This window comes from Lolium perenne, chromosome 1, assembly GCF_019359855.2.
Source record: "Lolium perenne isolate Kyuss_39 chromosome 1, Kyuss_2.0, whole genome shotgun sequence".
In the NCBI taxonomy this organism is placed as follows: Eukaryota; Viridiplantae; Streptophyta; class Magnoliopsida; order Poales; family Poaceae; genus Lolium; species Lolium perenne.
Genome location: NC_067244.2, coordinates 229,884,340 through 229,906,707, shown reverse-complemented (window position 1 = coordinate 229,906,707; position 22,368 = coordinate 229,884,340). Strand labels below are relative to the sequence as shown.

At 44.1% G+C, this 22,368-nt stretch overlaps 2 protein-coding genes across 4 annotated transcripts; one reads left to right on the top strand and one right to left on the bottom strand.

The window, feature by feature from the left end:
- Positions 1–3,486: 3,486 nt before the first annotated feature.
- LOC127326691 (uncharacterized) lies at positions 3,487–10,333 on the bottom strand. 2 transcript variants are annotated; one of them, XM_051353486.2, is made up of 10 exons: positions 10,040–10,333; positions 8,371–8,438; positions 8,213–8,293; positions 6,674–6,786; positions 6,538–6,603; positions 6,093–6,194; positions 5,512–5,998; positions 5,099–5,304; positions 4,033–4,196; positions 3,487–3,933 (listed from the first exon to the last, which is right to left on the bottom strand). In XM_051353486.2, the coding sequence occupies exons 1-10, from the start codon at positions 10,234–10,236 to the stop codon at positions 3,780–3,782; spliced, it is 1,638 nt and encodes a 545-aa protein (XP_051209446.1). In that variant the 5' UTR covers positions 10,237–10,333; the 3' UTR covers positions 3,487–3,779. The 2 variants fall into 2 exon arrangements, with proteins under 2 accessions (XP_051209446.1, XP_071680992.1); XM_071824891.1 differs by lacking the exon at positions 10,040–10,333 and adding an exon at positions 8,544–9,668 and having other exon boundaries at positions 8,371–8,459.
- A 3,177-nt stretch (positions 10,334–13,510) lies between these two features.
- Positions 13,511–16,927, top strand: LOC127326696 (pseudo histidine-containing phosphotransfer protein 5). 2 transcript variants are annotated; one of them, XM_051353495.2, is made up of 6 exons: positions 13,511–14,826; positions 15,189–15,292; positions 15,385–15,453; positions 16,205–16,276; positions 16,395–16,467; positions 16,598–16,927. In XM_051353495.2, exons 1-6 carry the CDS (start codon positions 14,767–14,769, stop codon positions 16,649–16,651), a joined length of 432 nt encoding a protein of 143 aa, XP_051209455.1. In that variant the 5' UTR covers positions 13,511–14,766; the 3' UTR covers positions 16,652–16,927. The 2 variants fall into 2 exon arrangements, with proteins under 2 accessions (XP_051209455.1, XP_051209451.1); XM_051353491.2 differs by having other exon boundaries at positions 13,515–14,826; positions 15,162–15,292.
- The last annotated feature ends 5,441 nt before the right edge of the window (positions 16,928–22,368 follow it).

The window sequence follows — 22,368 nt, the reverse complement described above, 5'->3', positions numbered from 1 at the left end:
AGCTGCCTTACATGATTGAGATTCATATGAGTTTTGTATCACTATTCATCTATGTGCTACTCTAGTGATGTTATTAAAGTACTCTATTCCTCCTTCATGATGTAATGGTGACAGTGTGTGCATCATGTAGTACTTGGCGTAGTTTATGATTATGATCTCTTGTAGATTATGAAATTAACTATTACTATGATGGTATTAATGTGATCTATTCCTCCTTTCATAGTATGAAGGTGACAGTGTGCATGCTATGTTAGTACTTGGTATAATTGTGTTGATCTATCATGCACTCTAAGGTTAATTAAATATGAATATCGAATGTTGTGGAGCTTGTTAACTCCGGCATTGAGGTGCTCTTGTAGCCCTACACAGCTAGTGGTGCTCATCATCCAACAAGAGAGTGTAGAGTGGTTTTATTATGTGATCAATGTTGAGAGTGTCCACTAGTGAAAGTACGATCCCTAGGCCTTGTTTCCAAATATTGCAATCATCGCTTGTTTACTATTTTACTGCATCTTTACTTACTACACGCCAGCAAGCACTTTTCTGGCGCCGTTACTACTGCTCATATACATTCATACCACCTGTATTTCACTATCTCTTCGCCGAACTAGTGCACCTATACATCTGACAAGTGTATTAGGTGTGTTGGGGACACAAGAGACTTCTTGTATTGTGGTTGCAGGGTTGCTTGAGAGGGATATCTTTGACCTCTTCCTCCCTGAGTTCGATAAACCTTGGGTGATCCACTTAAGGGAAAACTTGCTGTTGTTCTACAAACCTCTGCTCTTGGAGGCCCAACACTGTCTACAAGAATAGAAGTGAGCGTAGACATCAACGATCTATGGACTCGCAGCCACCACACCATGCTTCACCACGACATCGGCCCCTTCGCCATGACAGCCATCATGTGGAGAATTTGGGATGCTAGGAACTCACTGATCTTTAGGCAGCAAAATATCACATGTAATCTTATTATCATTGAGGACTTAGCCCTCTGGTTCCATAGACTACATAATGGTGAGCACAAAGCACATTTGATGCTTTGGCGAAACCACCTCTCATCATGTATCATGTAACATGTTTTCTCCAAAAGAATTCGGGTGGGGATCCTCCCACCCCCCCCCCCCCCCCGCGAGCCCCCCAAGCTTCTTGGGGGCGCAAACATCTGTCCAAGCGACTTTGCATTAGCCACCATTGCAGGTTTCATCACCCGCCCACAGAAAGGCATGTCTTCTCTTATAGATGGCCTCAACCACACCAGCAGGGAGGAGGCCTGCGCTCATAGCATGCGCAAGCATGGAGGTCAGGACGGAGTTGACAAGAAGGAGCCTACCGCCAATGGGGAGGCAGCGGCCTTTCCACCCTGAAAGGCGCATATCACTTTTAGTCATGATAAGGGCGAAATCAGCAATACGAAGTTTGTGGGTTGACAGCGGCAGACCGAGGTAGGTTTGGGAAAAGAAGAGACAGCGCAGCCAAAGTATTCGGCCATCAAGAGTGTAGAGGTTTCGTCAGTTTTTATTGGGACGAATTGCTTTTGTGGAAGTTGATCGCAAGCCCCGTGGTGGCCGAGAAAGCGTCCAACACCGTTTTAAGGTTAGAAGTCTATTCCGGGATAGCACGGATAATAATGAGGATGTCGTCAACATACTGAAGGAGGTCAAAGAAGGTCATCAACTAGAGGGTGAAGGAGTAACCCTTGTCGAGAGGCTTGAAGGAGCATCTGTTGAAGCACATCGGCCACGATATTGAAGAGGAAGGGAGAGAGAGGGAGTCACCCTGTCACATGTCTCTCCAGCACTGGATCCAGCGACCCGGAACCCCATTGAGCAAAATAGCGATCTAGCTAGTTTCGTTGAGCATTTTTTATCTAGGATCACCAAACATCAGAAAAACCTTTGGCGAGCGGATCCGACCCAAGGCATCCTAGCTGATAGAGTCAAATGCCTTACGGAAATCCAACTTGAACACAGCCGCGGGAGCGCCACTTTTATGACAGGCTTGCACAATGTCCACCGCATAGACAAAGTTTTAAGCAATAGAGCGTCCCTTATCTGTGGACTTAAAATGGCCTTGCAATAAGAGATGATTATACAACTTAATGTGGTTTCATCTGCTGTTATGCAGAGCATATATATAGAATAAAAAAGAATAGTATTATGTTCAACCGAAAAAAGCTGGCTTAATCTGGCATGATCAAGAATGGAGCTGGTTGGTCAGTTCATGGCTCTAATGATCAGAAAAATGAAGGCTCCTTTCCTATCTAGATGCTGAATCTGTTTGTTTTTTAAATATTACGCAAGCAAGGTCTTGAACTTGAGTCCTCTTGGTGTTGATACCACATAAGATTGTTGCACTAGGCAACCCAACCAAAAGTCCAAACTAGAGTAATAAAAAAGGGCCAGTCAATATATTTATATTTCGACAATTGGCTGATTCTTGATGATCAAGCGCCGCTTTTGTGTTGAAGAAGACCGAGACCTGACGTTCTGCCACCAAACCTACAGTCTTTGGTTGGGTCCTGGAGTTTGTATTGGGCTGTAAGAAACCTAGCAAACTCTGGTTTAAATTCGTGCAATGTTCGTTTCAAAAACAAACAAAAAATCGTGCAATGCTCTGTCTTGTTCTGTACATCCTTGTAGCTGCTTTCTTGTTTGTCTAAAAACTTCTCTTCGAACCCTGGTTTGCCCGGGGATTTAGCTTTATTTCATGTTAATGCTACGCTGTCAGTTTCGTTTCTGATAGGATGGAACTAGGAAGCGATCCCTATTATTGTAAAAATGAACTTAACAAGCAATTGCCAGTACCACGCTTGAAGCTTAAAACAAAATTCTCACTACCATCGAGCATCTCGGTACATATTGAAAATGGGTAGCAGGTACATTCACGCACGAGCACACAGATGCACATTCTCCGCCAGTGTTTATTCCCTGTCTCCGATCGATTCCCCCACACATTTCATCTCCTTGTCAGTTGTCACTACTCGCCATGGCTGGCCAATGGCCATACCCTTCCTCTTCCGCCACCCGTGAGCGTCAGGTCTCTCTCACGCGTCTCTTTATGTTTACCAAAGCCGGTAGTGGAATACCGGCCAGCTGCTACCGGCTCCATAGATACTTGCTGGAACAAGAGGACAATACGTGCCATACACACTCGATCAGTATACTGCACTCGATAGCTCACGCTCTTGGGACGGTGGCTCAGCTTCGTGCAAGTGAGGATTAAATTGGTCACCCAGGGCCACTTTCCCACTCATCTACTACCCATTACCGTATGGAGTATGGCAAGTGCAAGCTCTTCCTTCTTCTTTAGGAACCCCAATATTCTGAGAGCACAGCCTTTTCTCTCCCAAAAGAGTCGACATTTCTAAGCATCATTGCAAATGATTGTACATGCTTCTTTATCGTCACATTTCATAACCAGTTTTTGAGTGCGACTTCCGCTGCACAATGCTTTCTTCAGCATTCACAAAATTTACATGATCCAGTCTAGACTTGTGACACATACATTCCAGAAAATTTCTGTAATAACGGAGCTACAGTGCATGCCAGTACAACACCACCAACGAAATAGGTGATTTAGTTTTACAAAGAACTATACCGCTACCATTCTGAAGGTGAAAGGCAGGTACGGCGGCGCATATGGACTATGGCTAAAAATTGAGAGAACGATAGATATAACCCAAGCGCCACACTCTCACTCTATGTTCTAATAGGGGAGTGGAAAAGAAAGCAGCAGAAGCCAGACAGAGTTTGCTGTACATGTACATGGAGAGTGCATTATTCTTTCCCTTGCTCTTCTTCCACAATATCTGCAATCTGGGAGCTACGGATCCCCCAAAAGGACTTCGGCTGCAGATGCTTCTTGGTGGTACTGAATAGCCAGCCTATGTTGGACCCGCACTCAGCACACGATGCGATAGTCCAAGCATATCTGCGTAACAGAATAACGTGCTTAGGGTGAACCATACATTCAAGAATTGTACAATGAACATGAAGGGGACTGATAAGCAGTGGAGATAAACATCATTACCCTGGGAACCAGCTGTGTACTTTTGAAGGACTCCCCTCAAGAGCAAGCCCAGTTGCATTGTTCACTGTGATTGTCGCATGCACGAAACCATGAGGGTTGACGTAAGTACCGAGAGGCCCATCGCTAGACATCGCCACCACGTCGCTGCGTTTTGCTATCTCAGACTACCAAAGTAACAGACATGTCAGTACAGAGCAAAGAGCATAATCTTGAATTGCTTTGATTGAGCTAAAGCATTACTGCCCCTATATTATCAACTAATTCTGAAGACATGTTCCAATTTTACATGATTCCTTTTCTAGGCACATGCACCTGAGAAACGACCAAGTTTTGCCAATATGAATTATGAAGCAACTTGGTTTTACATTCAATGCCATTACTTATCATGCAGCAGCAGCAGCAGCAGGCAACAGCGCTCAAGGATACCTCCACTATCTGGTTGCAACTTTGGACCATGCTTTGTTGTAAAATGAAAAAAGAGCTATGTAGGACTCAGCTAGCTGTTTATGTTTGTCATGTGCAAGGTTCCTGAGATAGTAGTCGTGGGTTTCAGGACAAGGACGATGTACATTTGTTTCCTACCTAGTGTAGTGGAAACATATGCGACCTTGAGCAGCAGCTTTAAGGGTTAGAGCCTAATCTAAGTTTATTGCTTGATTGATTCACTAGTACCTCCTAGAATATGGATTCCTTGCTGGATAAGAACCGGTCTTATGCACAGAATGATACAAAGTAATAGCTGCCAATTAGGTCCCTCTCCAAGCTCTCCTAACTTGGTAAGAACACTACTGACAACCAATAAAATATTCTCCTGATCTAGCTCAACTCGAACAGAAATCCTAGATGGAGATTACAGCACAACCGGACCCTTGGATCCCTTATGGAGGTGCATGTAAGGGTGGCCCCACATGACATGTTAATCTACCATACTATGACACAGCTGATCAAAACTCTTGAGAAGCCATTTTTAGTGCAAGGAAAACACAGACCACAGCCTAGTGAAAACATATCAGTTCTAATCAGAAACTTGTCGAAATATCAAATTTCAGATACAGCAGATTATTACCTTGCAGTATCTACATTTTATGATGTCGCAGGCATTTAGAAGCTGGATCTCCCTCCGTAGGCGATATGAAATTCCATCAATCTCTAGCAATTTTTGTCTGAGAGGTTCTGATACTGGAAGTTGGCTTCCGATGTAAAATGACAAAAGATCAGGTTTTGTTACATAATCATCCATGATTTGCTTTTTTATTATCAGTCTCCACAAGTCTGCAGCAAAAGGAACAGTGTATCAAAATGAGCAACCGAATATTGCAGACACACGTAAGGAGGATTAACACACTTAGTTCTCAACTACTTCAGTGAAAGGGTGTGGCAAAGTTAATATTGTTTGATTAAGATTAATGAAATATGGTGTGGCAACAATTTAATATAAGATTCATAAAAGGTCAGTTTGATGAAATGGAGTTCACCTACCAGCAGCTCTGCGAGCAAGTGCATATGAGTCGTACATTTCATAAGTCCATTGAGGCCAAAATGATAATGATGCCTGACAAGGCTGCTTTCGGTACCTAGCAGCATTGTACTGATGTTGTTGCTTTGTATCTGTTTTTCTTGCGCTTGAGGGTGGTGTCGAGCAAACATAATCCTCCTCATCCATATCGGTATTCTTGCCAGACTGACTAGATATGCAGAACTTCATTGAATTGCTGGATTGTGAACTTGAATGGTAAATCTTTGTATCAACCATTGAATGATCACTTGCAGTACTTTTGAGAGATGAAGAATCACAATCTACATCTGAATCCATATGGTCCTGCTGCTCGCTTAATGACACATCCAAATTCGTAACAGGCGAAGAAGTATGCGGTTGGAAGCTGCTAGATGCAGCTAGCTGTGCAAATGCATCTCTTGGAGTTCTTAGAGGGGCATCTTCTTCAATTATTTGAACCTCACCCCACACCTAATGACAAGAGTAAATAAACTAAGCTACATTTTGTCCCACTTCTAGTTGAAATAACACACAAAAAGCCTACTCAGTTAGATATTAGACTTACCACCCCATCAACGTCCTGCCAGTGACGGATCAGACGAAATCTCTGCTGACCGCGTGCTTTAACATTTACTGAACCATCATCCAGCCGTCCAAGTTGCCGTATCTGTTACAACAACATTTGATTAATAAAAGTACAAACTGATCTCACCTGTCTGTTCAGAGGAAATGATACATTATCCAAAATAAGCAAATGGAACCAAACTACACATACATTTTAATCTTTCAAAGTTACAGTGAGGGGTTGCTTCTGAACTAATTACTCCTATAGGGAATAAGGATACGCTATATCACCACATGGAGCTGGTAATCAAACAGCTCCATTGGGAACATGGCATAATGGAAAGCCCCTAACTAAATGAACAATCCCAGCACACGACAGACCGGTCAAGAATTTCCAACTGGTAGAAATTGCAACTCAAAGCATAACAGAAAGAAGTATACGGCACCTCTGCTGTTGTTCCAACTGAAGCACCAGAATAATATCGACGATTTGGCCGTCTGTACATGAGAACCTAAACATTGGATCATAATCATTAAAAATACACAAGTAAAAGCGGCTAATTTAACATGATGAAAACACACCACGCCAATTGTGTTTGGAGCATCGACATGCCTCAAAGCCTTCTCAACAGATGCCACAAGCCTAGTCTCAATTAGTCTCAGAGGCAAGTTAGCTTCAGGAAATAGGACGACACCTGAAAAATATTCATATAACCATTAAATTTGTAGTCTGCCAGAAAGATAATACAACATTTACAACTTCCAATGTGTAAGCATGCACAGGTCAAGCATCTGTGTCTCTTTATAATGGCTCTGGATTTGCCGTACAATATATTTGAACACGACATCCAATCAGGACTGGAATGCTGCGCAATCAACATATTGCCTTTTTACGATTGCTCATAGATTATAACTATTTGATATAGCTTATCTAGCCATATCCTCATACGAAAACAATCAAGAGAAAACTCCAGATTATGCCTTCCTTGTGCTTTTCAGTCTTAGATGGATGGCCAGGGAGCACACCAGCCCAGCAGTGGAGGCAGCTGGGGCAGGGCGGAGCAGGAAGGTGATGCCGCAGGGGGTGAGCGGCGGAGGATGGCCGGTGGGCAGAACTGGTGCAGGGTTCTCACCAGAGGAGAGGACAATGATGTGGTTAGGTGGCAGCTTGGAATGGTAGGCACTGGAGATGAGGTAGGAGGAAAGGTGACTTCCACCTCATTTGATTATTATGATAGCTTGTAAATTGATTTGACGTACTAGTGAGTAGTGACTAGTTTTTCGACTAGTCTTTCATTCATATCCTTTTTAGTATGGAATTTTACGAGTTCTGTAGTATTTATGCCATTTCTTTCATCTCGTCCTGTTTCAACAGCTTGCAAAATCTTCTTGGGATATATCCAAGTTTGCAACGATAGCATTGGTCGACATGGATTCTGAGGAGATTCAAGTGTACGTTGACTATTCTGATATCACTTTGGTTCCAGCAACCGTTTTTTCTTCAAGGGTGGAAGAGTGAAAATTGAGAAGGCTGACTTAGGAGCGATAGGGTGGAGGTGGTGGGGATGAGCCATCGGACAATATAGAGAGTAGAGGAGGCAACAGAAATGGATGAGAAGAGGGAGTTTGGGGCGGAGGAGGTAGGACTTCTAGTTGGATGAGGATGCACTTCAACCAAAACCTTGCGTTTATGGGATGTCAGAAGGTCAGCACAAACATGCTACCTTGCATGAGCAGGACACTCATTTAAATAAAGGCAAGGCATGTTGACCTTTTAATGTAAAGTAGATACACGTCCATGTATATCTGCAAATGTCCAATTGCAAAGGAAGAAATCACTAACAATAATGCTATGAAGTCATCTGAAGTAATTATCCAAAATCAGACAAATCACTCAAATTTAGCTAACAGTAAAGATAGCATGGCAAAACGTTTATATCAGAGTACTTCAAAATGAATGTAGGGATGACAGTGGGAGCAGATAAAATATCTAGTAAATGATGTCTTGGTAAATTTTACTAAGCACAAATTTTAGCATCATCAAGGTTGGCAAGACAATCAAAATAAAGGATATAAGTGCATGAATAAAGAAAATAAAATAGGGATATAGAAGAGCATTACCGTGAAGAAAGAGCATTGGCAGGCTGAGGATTGCGCCAGCATCTAAGAGAGCAACTTTTCTACCCGGTGTATCCTCGACCTCTGAGTGACACCCAAAGAGAATTTTACAAAATATAATTGGCATCATAAAAATGCGGAAGGTTAGCAATGATATTTACCACCAAGATAGCCGTGCAGAGAGGCATCATGGCTGGATCTGATAGCCCGTCCATTCCTCCTATCCAACCTGGTACACATAAATCAGGAACTGAACAGTGAGAGATCACTTTGAAGTCTAACAAGAAAAACTAACAAACGTATAGTTGCAGGTACACTTCAGAGGCACGCACACCTTGTCCAAATTAACAGTTGCAGTTGCTCTAAAGCTACTCGTACTATAATCACATCAGATCACGAGATAAAGCTGTAACTTCACATGAGGACCGGCAATACAAATAATCACCAAGCCAGTCGAGAATACGAAGTAATATTTCGTCCACTGGCACGGGTTTGGAGCTATGGAGATACTCCTTTTCCTGTAACCACCACACTCTCCACTCTAGGGCTCAGGCTGACGATGACAACATTTCTTCACAGGTGAAACTAGAGTGAGCACACAGCCATTCACACCTCGAAGGGAAAATTAGATTCATACCATTAAAAGATCTCATCTTTAGAAAAATACCACTGAAATTTTGTGCATCAGAAAAATACCATTGAAAGCTACCTCCGTTATTGTTCTCTACCACTGCCGTGATGTTCACGTGATTTGGCCCTTCGTAGCGGCTGTTAGCCATCACTTTACCGCCACCGGCCACCGTTGCTCCGGCCATGGCGCGGCGCAGGAAGATATACCGCGGGGCGGCGCGGCCAGGTGCTGGTGCAGACGATCTCTGCGACGGGGCAGCACTGGCAAGATCCTCGAGGGGCGGCGTGGGCGAGCTCGGCCATGGTGCGGAGCGGGCGAGCTTGGCAAGGCCGGCGCAAGAGAGGTCCTCCAGGGTGCGGCGGGGGCAAACACGGTGAGCTTCTGGCGCCCACGAGCTCCACGACGGGGCGGAACAGGCGAGCTCGGCCAAGGCCGGCGTGGGAGAGGTCCTCCAGGCTGCGGCGGGGGCGACCACGGAGAGGTGCCGTCGCCGACGAGCTCCGCGATGGGGCGGCGTGGGCGAGCTCCTTGAGGGGCGGCGAGGGCGAGCTCGGCCAAGTCCGGCGCGGGCGACCACGGCGAGGTGCCGGCGCTGACGAGCTCCGCGATGGGGTGGCGCGGGCGAGCTCCTCGAGGGGCGGCGAGGGCGAGCTCGGCCATGGCGCGGCTGAGCAAGCTCCGGCCAGGGGCGGCCGCGGGTACGTACAGGAAGTTCTCTCCGACCATGGCGTGTGCTGAGCATGCTCCGGTCAGGGGCGGCCGCAGGTACGTACTCTGGCCATGGAGTGTGCTGAGCATGCTCCGGCCAGGGGCAGCCGCGGGTACGTACAGAAATTCCCTCCGGCAGTCTTCAGTAGAGTCTGATCGATTGGTCTACTTAACGTCGAGTTTGACGGCAGTGGTACAAAGCAGTAACAGATCTATCTTTCAGTGGTATTTTTCTAAAGCACAAAATTTGAGTGGTATTTTTCTAAAGATGAGATCTTTTAATGGTATGGATCTAATTTTCCCCACCTCGAAATGCTCACTCACTCAGGATAATCGCCACTAAACGACAGTTTCGGTAGCACCGATTCCACAAGCACGGCTATGGATTCCACAGTTCCAAGAGAGGGGATCAAGCCAAGCACGCTACGGGTACTGTTTACATGAGAACTTGAAGAAAGGGAGCATGGCGATGAGAGGTGTTGAGAGATGACCTCCTGAAAGAGTGCACCGCGAGGAGGCGGCTGTAGTCTACTTCCTCCTCTTCCTCATCATCCTCCTCCTCCTCCTCCTCCTCGTCGCCGCCGCCTTCCTCTTCCGTCTCGACGTTGAGCTCCTCCATGTCGAGCTCCCGGATCTCCTCCATCTGCCGCAGCTCCCTCGGGTGGATCCCCTCCCAGTCCGCCGCCATCCCGCCGCCGCACGGAGAGAGAGACGCGACGCCGGCCGGACAAAAATCGCCGGCGAGATTTCGCTGCGGCTTTTTCTGTATGGGCCGCCGTGTCACGGTCCAGTTCAAGCTTTTCCACGACGCGAAACACGCGAGGCTTCTCGTGACATCCACTACACGTGTATACGGCCCACTACACAACCAGTTCTTATCAATTCCCCAACCATCCACCCGGCCCATTATTTTTTTTTTAACTTAAGACCTTAGCCCTGCTTTAAATTAATAAAGTAACAACGCCACCATACAAAGTCAAGGTACAAACGAGCAACTGCTCACACACAACGCAGCACCATAACAAAGGTCCCCCGACCAAACACAAGCAAGGATCAAGGTTCACCAGCAAATGCCATACAAGTACAGCACGAAAGCTCACACCATCACCCGGATACATGGAAAACGTCAGGGCACCGACGGCACCGCAAGCTCCGCATGAAGTCACCGTAGGGTATCCATCGCCGCGTCCACGAGGCCTCCATCCTTCCACTTCACCAGCATCCTCCATTGTTGCATGTAGATGATCATTTTAAACAAGGCATCAGCCGGTTGCCAAGAAGAACACCTTCCATAGTTAGCTTATTACGGATATTCCATAAAGGCCAAGCTAACGCCGCGAAGGAGAACCAAACTACTCTCCTATACGCCCCGGATAGGCCATGAGAGATCGCGAGGAAATCCCCTGCCCCGGCAGGGTTCCAAGAGCAGTGCAGGAGCTCCCTAACTCCTGCCCCAGAGAGCATTTAAAGAAAATATGGTCGCAGTCCTCAGATTCACCACACAGGGAGCAAAGCCCATTAGACGAACCTCTCCGTTTGGTCACCTGCATCGAGCACGAAAGCTTTTTCCAAAGGAGTTGCCATAAGAACACCCTTATCCTAGGTGGCACCCTCGTCCGTCAAAACTCCCTAAAATGCGTGACTGCCGCTCCTTGCGACAGCCGATAGTAGAGAGACTTGGCAGTGAAGTCGCCAGAAGCCTCCAGGCGCCAAGAAACTAAGTCATCCTCGTCACTTGCCTGGGTGAAGTCTAGCTCCCTAATGAGATTGTCCCATTCAACCGTCTCAGCTAGGAAAAAGGGTCGACGAAACCGCAATCGCCAACCCAGGCCATCCCTGGCCCCTAAGGGCATGTACAGTGGTGATGACTCAGCTGTCTGTAAAGGGTAGTTATAGATGATTTTACTGATATGGAGGAAAGAGAATGATGAGAGAGAGGGAGGCTGTCTGTAAAGTTATAGACAGTCTGTAGTCTTCTTACAGACGCCTTACAAACAGCTTTTTATTGTTGTATGAAGGGTGTCTATAACTTATACTCACACATGGTTATGACTAAAGATAGATACAGACGGATCATTGTAGACGCATCTATACTAGTATTATCTATATATGACATGGAGTGACAAGACACTATTGTACATGCCCTAACACCGTAATAAACGGTGAATCACAGCAGCTAAAAAAAACCCGGCCCGGCCCATTAGTCCGCAGGGACGCAAGCCGCGCAGCGCTGCCGGCGTCAAGCCGGCCTTCCGACCTCCTTCGCCGGCCGCCGGTAACAACCACTGCACCCGCTCCACCGCATCTCGCCTGCAGCTATTCGTGAGGCGCGCACTGCGCCAGCGCTGCCAGCGATTATTTTGCCGTTCACGGCGCTGGTTCAGCCACGCTGATTTGTTCCGATTCGAGCAGGGATTGGCGCGGCGAATTGGGGACGCTAGGCTCCCGTCGAAGAATCGCGTGCTCCGCCAATCCTCGCTCGGGTGTAGGCATCACCGCGGCTTTGCCCAGCCAGCCCCAATCAGATCAGGGCGTGCCGTCACTAGGGGGGAGAGTGGGCACGGAATCGACGTATCTAAAAAGAGGTAGTGTATCCACGCGACATGCGTTGCCCGCTACTGCCCTTGACAGAGATTGGCCCAACTTGTGTCTTCTTGTTTACGTCTAGTATCCAAGTATTATGTACAATAGATTTTGGCATTTTGCTGAGCTAGTCACTGGAAAAATGTGCATTATGTGTTTCTAGTTTCTACTACAGTACTTCATTGTTTAGAATTTGGATCGAGTTGTTGGTAATACAATACAACTAGGGAAGTTAGTGGAGCTACACAGATTAATTCCTAATCCGATATGCGTAGTCATGAGGATCTATTTCCTTGTCCTACGTATGCCACGCACCGGAGATGAATGATTGAAAGAATAATCATCTGAATACCAAGCATATAAAGATTATCTGCATACATTGAAAACACTACTAAATAGAAATTTCTGAAGACAAAGCTAGAGCTTCTCAAGTGTACTGTTGGTCTTGTCAAGGTTATGCACTTTGTGATTTATTTTAGGGAGATGCATTTGTCGTTACTTTTAATAGCATGCTGATCCTTTTTCTCAACTGATATAAGCCATTGATAGACAAAGTAACGCAAGAGGATATAGATATATATGCCATGTACATGGTATGTTATGTCGCCACGATTAAAGGATCTCATCATAGTATGCTGGTCCTATCTCAGCTATGGTGTTCGTTGCCTCTGAGAGGACGTGTGCAAAACTTCTTGAGACATGCTAGCTTCCTGGAAAACCTTTCACTTAATATTCTAAAAAGCTGAAAGAACTTTAGTGTGCTCTCTAATGTTGGGTACCAGTTATCCGAATTGTTTCTGTCAGCAAATACCACCTTATATGCACCCTGTTACACACAGTATAAAGATAACTTAAGAGCTGGTGCACAAGTAGACACGTCTTAGTGTATAAAATATAGATACATCCAAATTTAGACAAATCTGCGTCATCCCTTTTGGGATGGAGGGAGTACTTAAGAACTGATGTACAAGTCATGCATGAAGTGCCAGCATGACTTTATATGTCATATATTACTGGCTGCAGCACCTTTGTTACAGACTTACATTTGAATTATAATGTGTTGGATGCCATTCTTGTCTTGCTTCCAAATGCAACAAATGGACCATGTATTAGTTACACTCTCTTGAATGTGGCTTTCAGACATAACTTTATTATCATTTGCCTGTGCAATTTATCTAAGGAGATGTCTTATCGTCCATTGCGTGTTGATGCCTCACATGCTCTTTTAGGAAGATGTTGTCATGTGAATGTTCTGTATGTAAAGGGAGAGTGATGCCGCTGCAAGGATGAATAGTGAAATCATGCTGTACGATATTTATATAAACGCGTGCAACATCCAGGGAAGGTAGCAACTGCATGTAACTCATCTCTCATACTCCCGTTTTATGACCAAGTGCTATGGGAGTTCAGTCTGCATGGAATGTTCTCTCTTTTTAGTTCTATTTTCCGATCAATAGGATTCTTTTTTTGTTATTTCATTCCACGTCAGATTCTCTTATCAAGATGTGATGCTCATTGAAGGGCGGTGAAGATCACTCATTGGACCAAGCACTGAATGAATCTATTTTAGCTCCTTTTGGCAAAGCATTGTGCCACGTGGTCCAGTGATTTGAGAGAGTCTTGCTCTGTAACTGTTAGAATGAGCTATTGAAATCGTTTTCTTTCGCCAGCTTTCTTTTGGCTGTGCACAAAGTAGGCATATCTTAGACCTATTCGAATTCTCTGTCGTTCTCGATGGTTTTATCACCACATTATGCTTGAACATTGAGATGCACTAACACTAGTCGTGTTGTACCCTCCTCTTATATCCGACGTGTCGCTCTAGAAAATCTCCTGTATTAGAACAATTCATATATCCATACTTGACAGTTGACACATGTTCGTTTCCTGTAAGAATGAGCCACCATCTGAAACATTATATCTGCTGAAATAATATTCTTTTTTGTTCATTGTCTTGATTTTGTGAACTCTAGTATTCCAGAATTAGGCATGTATACATGAACTCGTCTAAATGTTACTCGCCATGAAAAGAGAATGATGTTTTGTCTTTCCCTCAATGAATGGACATTGGTTGGTTTGGTTCTTCTCAAAATTTCAGTTTCATGGCATCAAGGCTTGAGAGAGCTGTTAGGAATTTAGGACCTATCGGAAGTTGTCACATGAAGACCTATATCAGATTACGTACCTGACCTTTTAACCTTCTTGTGAAGATTAATTAGATATCTCCTTTAGGTTATTAGATGTCAGATTTGTATAGATTATGATGTGCCAAGTAAAAAACATGCATCTTTTTGGATCGAATAATTAATTTTTGCACACCAGGGGCACACAAAATGCATTTTGTGGAGCATCACAGTCTATAGCTGTTCAGGTCATTTTCAAAAACGTCTTTTGCACACGTTGGCAACAAAATCATTTGTATGTGAGATGATAAGCTTTGCGTCAGAATTTTAAAATATCTTCGCTTCCACTTATGTTGGTGGACGAATAGTGACAACCTCCGGTGCTATATAAACAACCTCATATTCAGCTCTGTACAACAGAAGTGATCCGGCAGTTGCATATGCATTTTGTGCTTGTCTCCCACCTTTAAAGCCTCCGCCTTCCCTCTTTTCCCATCATTCAATACTCATAAATGGAGTATGCTAATTTGCGACGCCAAGCAGCATCCTTGAAAAGAAGCCTCTTTGATCAGGCGTGTGCTCTGTTCATCTCAAACCTTGAGCATTGTAGTTGAGCCAATAATATAAGTCATGTACTTTTAGGGGCCAAAACAAGATTTTCACTTGGCACCTCTGGATACAAACTTTGACACACCTTAGAGGAATTTGAATGAAGCACAAAACATTGAATAAGTTTTTTACCATGTAGAACACAAGCTCCAAACATACTTTTATGTGCAGCAATGCTTTAAGAATTAAGATATACATTGTTTTACCATTTTATAACTCTCATTTTTCTGCTACTTAACTTATTTTAATATCTGTTCGTATGAATATTTGCTGACTTAGCTAAGCATTCTGATAACAGGGGTATTTGGATGAACAATTTTGTCAGGTCGAGGACTTGCAGGATGAAGCTAGTCCTAATTTTGCAGAAGAAGTGGTTTCCTTGTTCTTCAAGGACTCGGCCAGACTAGTGGCAAATATTGAGCAAGCTATGTAAGCAATGGCAATTTTATAAACTTGGTATTCAATTGCACATTCAGCTGTATTGATGTCGGTAAGTATTATATCTAATAATAACACTGCAGGGAGAAGTATCCGGGAGATTTCAATAGATGGGATGCACACATGCAGCAACTAAAAGGAAGCTGTTTTAGGTACGCCCGAACAGTTGCTTTTGAATATCTATTGTAGGCAATAGATGATTAGAAATTGCACGCCTATGTGACAGAAAGTGGTGGTGATTGACTCAGGCTTTAATTTTGTTGCCCTTTTAGGCAAGTTCTTGCCTAGTATTGATTACCTATTCTGCTGGGGAGGGAAAAACCTCCTTTCTTTTCCCAACAAACTGCCCAACTTGGATTAGAAAGTCCTCGCCTGTTTAAGGACAGCCACACATGTCCAAGGTCGGTTTCATGGGTGAAAGATGAGAACTTTTTAGTTTCACGTTATCTTCCGTATGTTTGCAGTGAACCTAATCTGAACCTTTGACTAGATGCAGTATTGTAAGCTCACAACACATTTATGGATAGGAAAAATGAGTCGTCGACTATTTTTTCTTTATGGGCCAGCAGAAAGCTCCTGTAGGATTCTAGATTGCTTCTAGATGTCTGGTGTGCCTGAACACTGTATTTTTTGTGTCCTCAGTTCTTGAAACACAATGCCTTACAGTTAGTGTACTTATATTGTTTGCTTGGGGATGCTTCTACGCTTCGGTTCTACTTGAAGTACCTCTGTTTAGTACCCTGCTAATGCATTACAGCATTAGAAGCTCGATGAATGTATAAAATAGATTTTTTACAAAGATCTGCTAATGCAGAGACTTCTGTTTTTATTCGTGCATTACTCATCACGTGCGACCATTCCAACTGAAGTACTTTGGACTTAACATAATACCACTTGTCACAGCATTGGCGCTTCTAAGATGAACAATGAGTGCACATCATTCAGGAATAGCTGCGGACAAGAAAATGCTGAAGGGTATCTATCTCTCTCTTCCTTTTGCTTACCTGGTTAACATGTTGATACGTGGTCTTTATCTTGAACATAATATAATCAGTTTCTCACTAACACATACTCTTCTATGTCTGTTATACAGCTGCAGGAAATCTTTCCAGAAAGTGAAGAGGGAGCATGCTATCCTTAGGCAGAAGCTGGAGTCGTACTTCCAGGTAACCTTTGCCATCCCCAGCTTCGGCGTGCCTATCCTATCTAGCCGCATATTCTAATAACATGGCATGTCCACACGGTGCCTATCCTATATCGCTGTGTGTTCTAATAACATGGCATGTCTACAAGCAGCTTCTGCGACAAGCCGGTCCTGCCAGGACTGCAACCAGGTCTGGAGGCAAGTAAGCAGCTGGCCCCCTTGGCAGTCATACAAGCAGGCATACTAGTATTGGGATGCGGTGAATAAAAGGCCCATGAACAGGAGGCATGCTTGGTGATGCTGTGGGTGCAAGTTAATGCCTACAAGATACTCATATAACCTTCATTTAAAGAAAATATATTATATAATCAAGGGCGGCCTATTGGTGTCCTGTGGTGATAATAAATACTCTGATATTGTATTGTGTCGTGTCCGCGCTTATATGCGATTTATAAAATGGAGCGAGCTTGCATTTTATTTTATTTTACTTCAAGTTTGTGAATGTTTGCACTGTTGGATCATCATCCAGATTGCGATGGATCGTTATCCAGAGCTGTTGGTGGCATATGGTGATAATAGTCATAAATGAAATCGACCGAGCTTGCTAGCTTTTTTTCCCTTCTTTCTCTTCGGGCTTGTGGATGTTTGCCTGGTGAGATCGTTTTCGTTTCTTCTGCCCAACTGTCATCCAGACTGCGACGGATAGTTGGATCTCAGTGCGTTGGGTGTCGGTAAGCACTGATGATGCGGTAGGCTGGACTTAGGAGTGTTAGGACAGCTGAGGGGTTGCGATGGATGTAATCAAAGGTTTGATGGACATTACTGAGCTAACTGGGAATAGTTGTGAAATCTCTGTGATGGACACGACCGAGCTACCGAGCATTAGAGTATCTAACTCACTATGCGGAACTGCGAAGTCTAAAAATTCGTCAGTAGTGTTTTTCTAGCCTGACTCTGAAGTCGCAACCACTGGGGACGGCCGACCGAGGTAGGACCATTTGGGACATGGGAATTCATCTGAAAATGCACTCGGCTTTATGATCATTTGGGACGTGGAAACCGTGCCGATTCCTGTCAATGAATTGTTCCACAAACTGTCGCGCTCACTTCTCTGAAGCGTGAGAGTTTTACTGGGGGAAATGAATTTCCCATTGCTGTAACCATCTTCCAGCTGAAGAGCGTATAGTACTGTACTTTGACTCGGGTAGTTTACTCCCGAGCGGCCGTCCTGGCGGGAGCACGATTCAATTGTTTGGCGTCGTCAGCACTACTATCCGACGTGCCGGCCATCAAGTGGGCCCCGAGGAATGGATGCTTCAAAAGTGGGTGCCGCGCACGCCGTATGGACCTCTCTAATTTGACGCCGTCAGTTATTTTTCTGTGATTCTGCTCGGATAGAAGGCCGCACTGCTTGAGCATTGGCTAGCTGATACCCAATTCCATGGATGAGATTTCATATCCAGGAAAAGGATTTCCTAGGAGCGAATTTGGTTGCTCGCGAAGTACTTTCATGCACGCGTGGAGAAGATTCGGCCCATTTGGTAGGCATGCTCGTATCATTTTCCTTGCACCGCGGGAGTTTTAAAGCAGTCTAAATGTTGGTCCGCTAGCACGCTCGATTCGGTCATTGTCGCATGTGCAAGCTCTGACGAGCGTAACGTGCCCTCTCATCTACACCCTTTGGAAAGCACGGGAGATGGGACGTTCCGTGTTAACTCCCCACTCTACTCCCTTCACCGCTCAAAAACCACTCACTCACCTCCGCCCGCCATGGCTGGCATTCCTCCACCCTCACCTCCATCGTGGAAGCCCCTCGATGTGCTCAATCAGTCGGCGCAAGAGCATTGAGCAACGAACTAGATCCAAACGCTAGGCATGGCAAGCGACTTCGATTTGGCGAAGGCTCCGAGAGCTCTGTTGCCGACCATTTGGCGGGCACGCAAACGACAACCTCATCGGAGGCTGGGACCTCGAGTGCGGCCGCCGGGAGGTCATTGGGCCAACCCTTGCTGAGCTGGTGGGGATTTTTCCGCCGGTGCCCCTGTCGCGACCACTTTCGTCCAGGACTCCGGGAGCTTCCTCGTGGGCTCCTGGGTCATCATCGACGTCTACAGCACCGGATTTCTCCACTGTAAGTACTTGGGAGTGGGTAGGAACTGGTTGGTGGTCGTATCCAAGTACGACCTGAAGCGTGACGATGTGTTGGAGTTCAAGATCAAGGCTTTCAGCCTGAAGATGAACATCTATAAGCACAACAGCTCAAGCGCCAAGACCTACGTCTGCCCTGACCATTGCTAGTCGTCGGCTGATACGTTGCAAACGTATCTATAACTTTTGATGTTTCATGCTTGTTTTTGCACCAATTGATATATGTTTTGTTTGCACTTCGTGGCATTTTTATGCATTTTTGGGAACTAACCTATTAACAAGATGCCACAGTGTCAGTGCTGTTTTTGTATTTCAGAAAAGTTGTTCTGGAAATATTCTCGAAATTGGACGAAACAAAAGCCAAAGTTCCTATTTTTCTGTTACGAAGATGGAGTCCAAAGGGGAGACGGAAAAGAGCCGGGAGGCGGCCGCACTACCCCTAGGCGCGCCCCTGGCCGCGCCTAGGCATGGTGTGGGGCCCCCGGGCCGACATCGCCCTTTCGCCTATATATTGCTCCCGACGCGAAAACCCTAAATCAATCAGCCTCCATCCACGAAAATTTTCGTAGCTCCGCCGCCATCGAAGACAAGTTTCGGGGGACAGAAATCTCTGTTCCGGCACCTTGCCGGGACGGGGAATTGCCCCTGGAGTCATCTCCATCGACTCCATCGCCATCTTCATCGTTGTTGCTGACTCCCATGATGAGGAGGGAGTAGTTCTCCCCGAGGCTGAGGTTTTGGCTTTGTCCCTTTAGGGGGGGCGCATGGGCCATGGTGGGCTGCATCCCCAGCCCATGTGGGCATGGTGCACCACCATTTAGCTCATGTGGTCCCTCCGAGATAGGTGGGCCCACCGTGGGACCCCTAGAACCTTCTAGAAGATTCCTGGTACGATACCGGAAAAATTCTGAACTTTTCTGGAACCCTAAAATCAACTTTCCTTATATGAATCTTATTCTCCTGACCATTCTAAACCTCCTTGTGATGTCTTGGATTCAATTCGAGACTTCGAACAACATTCGGTCTCCAACTCATATTTCATATCTACTATACGACATCGAACCTTAAGTGTGTCACCATACGGTTCATGAACTATGCGGACATGATCGAGACACCTCTCCGATCAATAACCAATAGCGAGACCCGGAGATCCATAATGGCTCCCACATATTCAACGATGACTTCGTGATCGAATGAACCATTAACATACGATACTGATTCCCTTTGTTGCGAGATACTTTACTTATCCGATGTTCGATCATCGGTATCTCTATACCTATTTCAACCTCGTTATCGATAAGTACACTTACTCATACCGTTGTATATCATCCCTTGTGACCTAGTCACATGCTTGCTAGCTAATTAAATGACATTCCACCGAGAGGGTCCAGAGTATATCTATCCGTCATTAGGATGGACAAATCCCACTCTTGATCCATGAGCTTCAACTCATAGTTTCAGAACACTTAATCTCATCTTTATAATCACCCATTCACGAAGTGGCGTTTGATGTAATCAAAGCATCCATCCGGTGTAAGTGATTTACACAATCTCATGGTCGAAGGATTATGTTACTATGTATTGAAAGCTTGTAGCAAAATAAACTTAATGACTTGATCTTATGCTATGCTTACTATGGGTGTGTGTCCACATCATTCTCCTAATGTAATGATCATGTTATTAATAACACCCAATGTTCATGATCAGGAAACTATGATCATCTATTAATCAACAAGCTAATTAAACGAGAGGCTTACTAGGGACTCTGGTTGTTTACACAACACACATGTATCAATGTTTCCACTTAATATAATTATAGCATGTGATGTAAATATTTATCATGAACACTAAGATATAACAATAACTACTTTATTATTGCTTCTCGAGCATATCTCCAACAGTCTCCCACTTGCACTAGAGTCAATAATCTAGTTTGCATTTGTAAAGATTTAACACCATAGCCTTCTGATGCTTATCATGTTTGCTCATGGGAGAGGTTTCAGTCAACGAATCTGACATGCTCAGAAACGTATGTATTTTTTAATTCATTTGCGTCTCCATGCATCACTCATTTTTCAAAATGAGTTGACATTAATCGTATATGTTTTGTCTTCTGGTGGAACCTTAATTCCGCGGTCTGAAATATTTTACCAATATTGCCACACACAATATAGCTCCATAGTTCTGACACTACCGGAACTACACCAAGTTCTCAAAGAACTCCTCGACTCAAAACACCCTCGGTCATTGTCAAAATAATGACATACTCTGCCTTCGTTTGTAGAATCTGTCACAAAATTTAGAGCTCATCTAAATCTAGCATAGACTTCTTCTAGCCCATTGTGCTACCTAGCCTAATTGAGATTTGAAATTCATTTTTATATGTGACCAAAATAATATCGGTGCAACACCTTACAGCGATTTGCTTGTCATTACCCCATACAAAACTATATATATCCTTAGTTCTTCTAAATCACTCATGGATATTCTTATTGTTGTCCAATGATCATCACATGAATCATTCTAGTATATGCTCGTAACACTTTAGAGCACAGGATATCTGATTGTGTGCATATTATTCATGATCTAAAATCACTCATGTATTTTTACTCATTGAGTGTCAAATACACTCAAGTTTTGTTAAACTTCCACATAGAAAAGAACACCTTCTTTACGTTTTCATATTGAACTACTTCAATACTTATTCTATGTACTTTGACTTAAACTTATTGTGCGCTTCGATCTATCTTCATAGATCTTGACGCTAAATATGTTCTTAGTCCATATCCTTTCATTGAAGTTAATTCTCAATGAAAACTTTTAATCACATCAAGTACATAATTACATAATTTATAATCAATGATATGTCATCCACATATAATACTATAACTATGTCTTAGCGCTCTCACTTAATTTCTTGCAAATGCAAGCATCTTCATCGTTTCTGATGAAGTTTGTATACCTATCTAGTATTCCACAGACTAGCAAAACTCTTGGTTGTATCTTGTATACATCCTTAATACACACTTCTGGTAAGGAATGTATTTCTGCCATCCTAGTAACATATCTCATAAAAGAAATATCTAGCGATTATTAGAATAATCTGCATAGACTATAAGCATCGCTACGGAAGATCTAATCTTATCGTAGTCAACTCTTTAAACTTTGTCAAAAACTTTCTTTCAACAAGTCGAGCTTCTTTAAGGATATTATATCCAAGTCTATTAGATACTATCTTAGATTTCATGGCTCTTAGCCATTTTAACAGAGTCAGGGCCCATCAGAGCTTCTTTGTATGTAGTTTGTTTATCATTGTTCAAAATCAATCATTTGTCCACAAATTATTTATTTGATCACAAAGTAAACCATACCTACAAGGTTCAATAGGTATTTCAATTTCCATGACTATAACACTTTGTAGACATGGGAGCCATGATCATCGTGGCCGCTTCCGGAACCATTTCTGATGTTGCGCTACTCTGATCATCATGCTCAGGTTCATCAACCTTATCAAGTTCCATTGTCCTCCCACTCAAATACTTCGCTAGAAACAATTTCTTGGAAATAAGCAAGAAACACCGACAAACACTTTTGTCTTTGACTTCATAGTGGAAAGAATTCCCAATTTGTTCTTTGGGACAACCAACAAAGACATTCATCCGATTTTGGTTGTAAACCCATTTACTTATGCTATGAATACCAAAATTTAAGAAAGGACTATCATGGTTTATACCCATGCCATAACTCATATGGTGACATTTCAATGGATTATGAT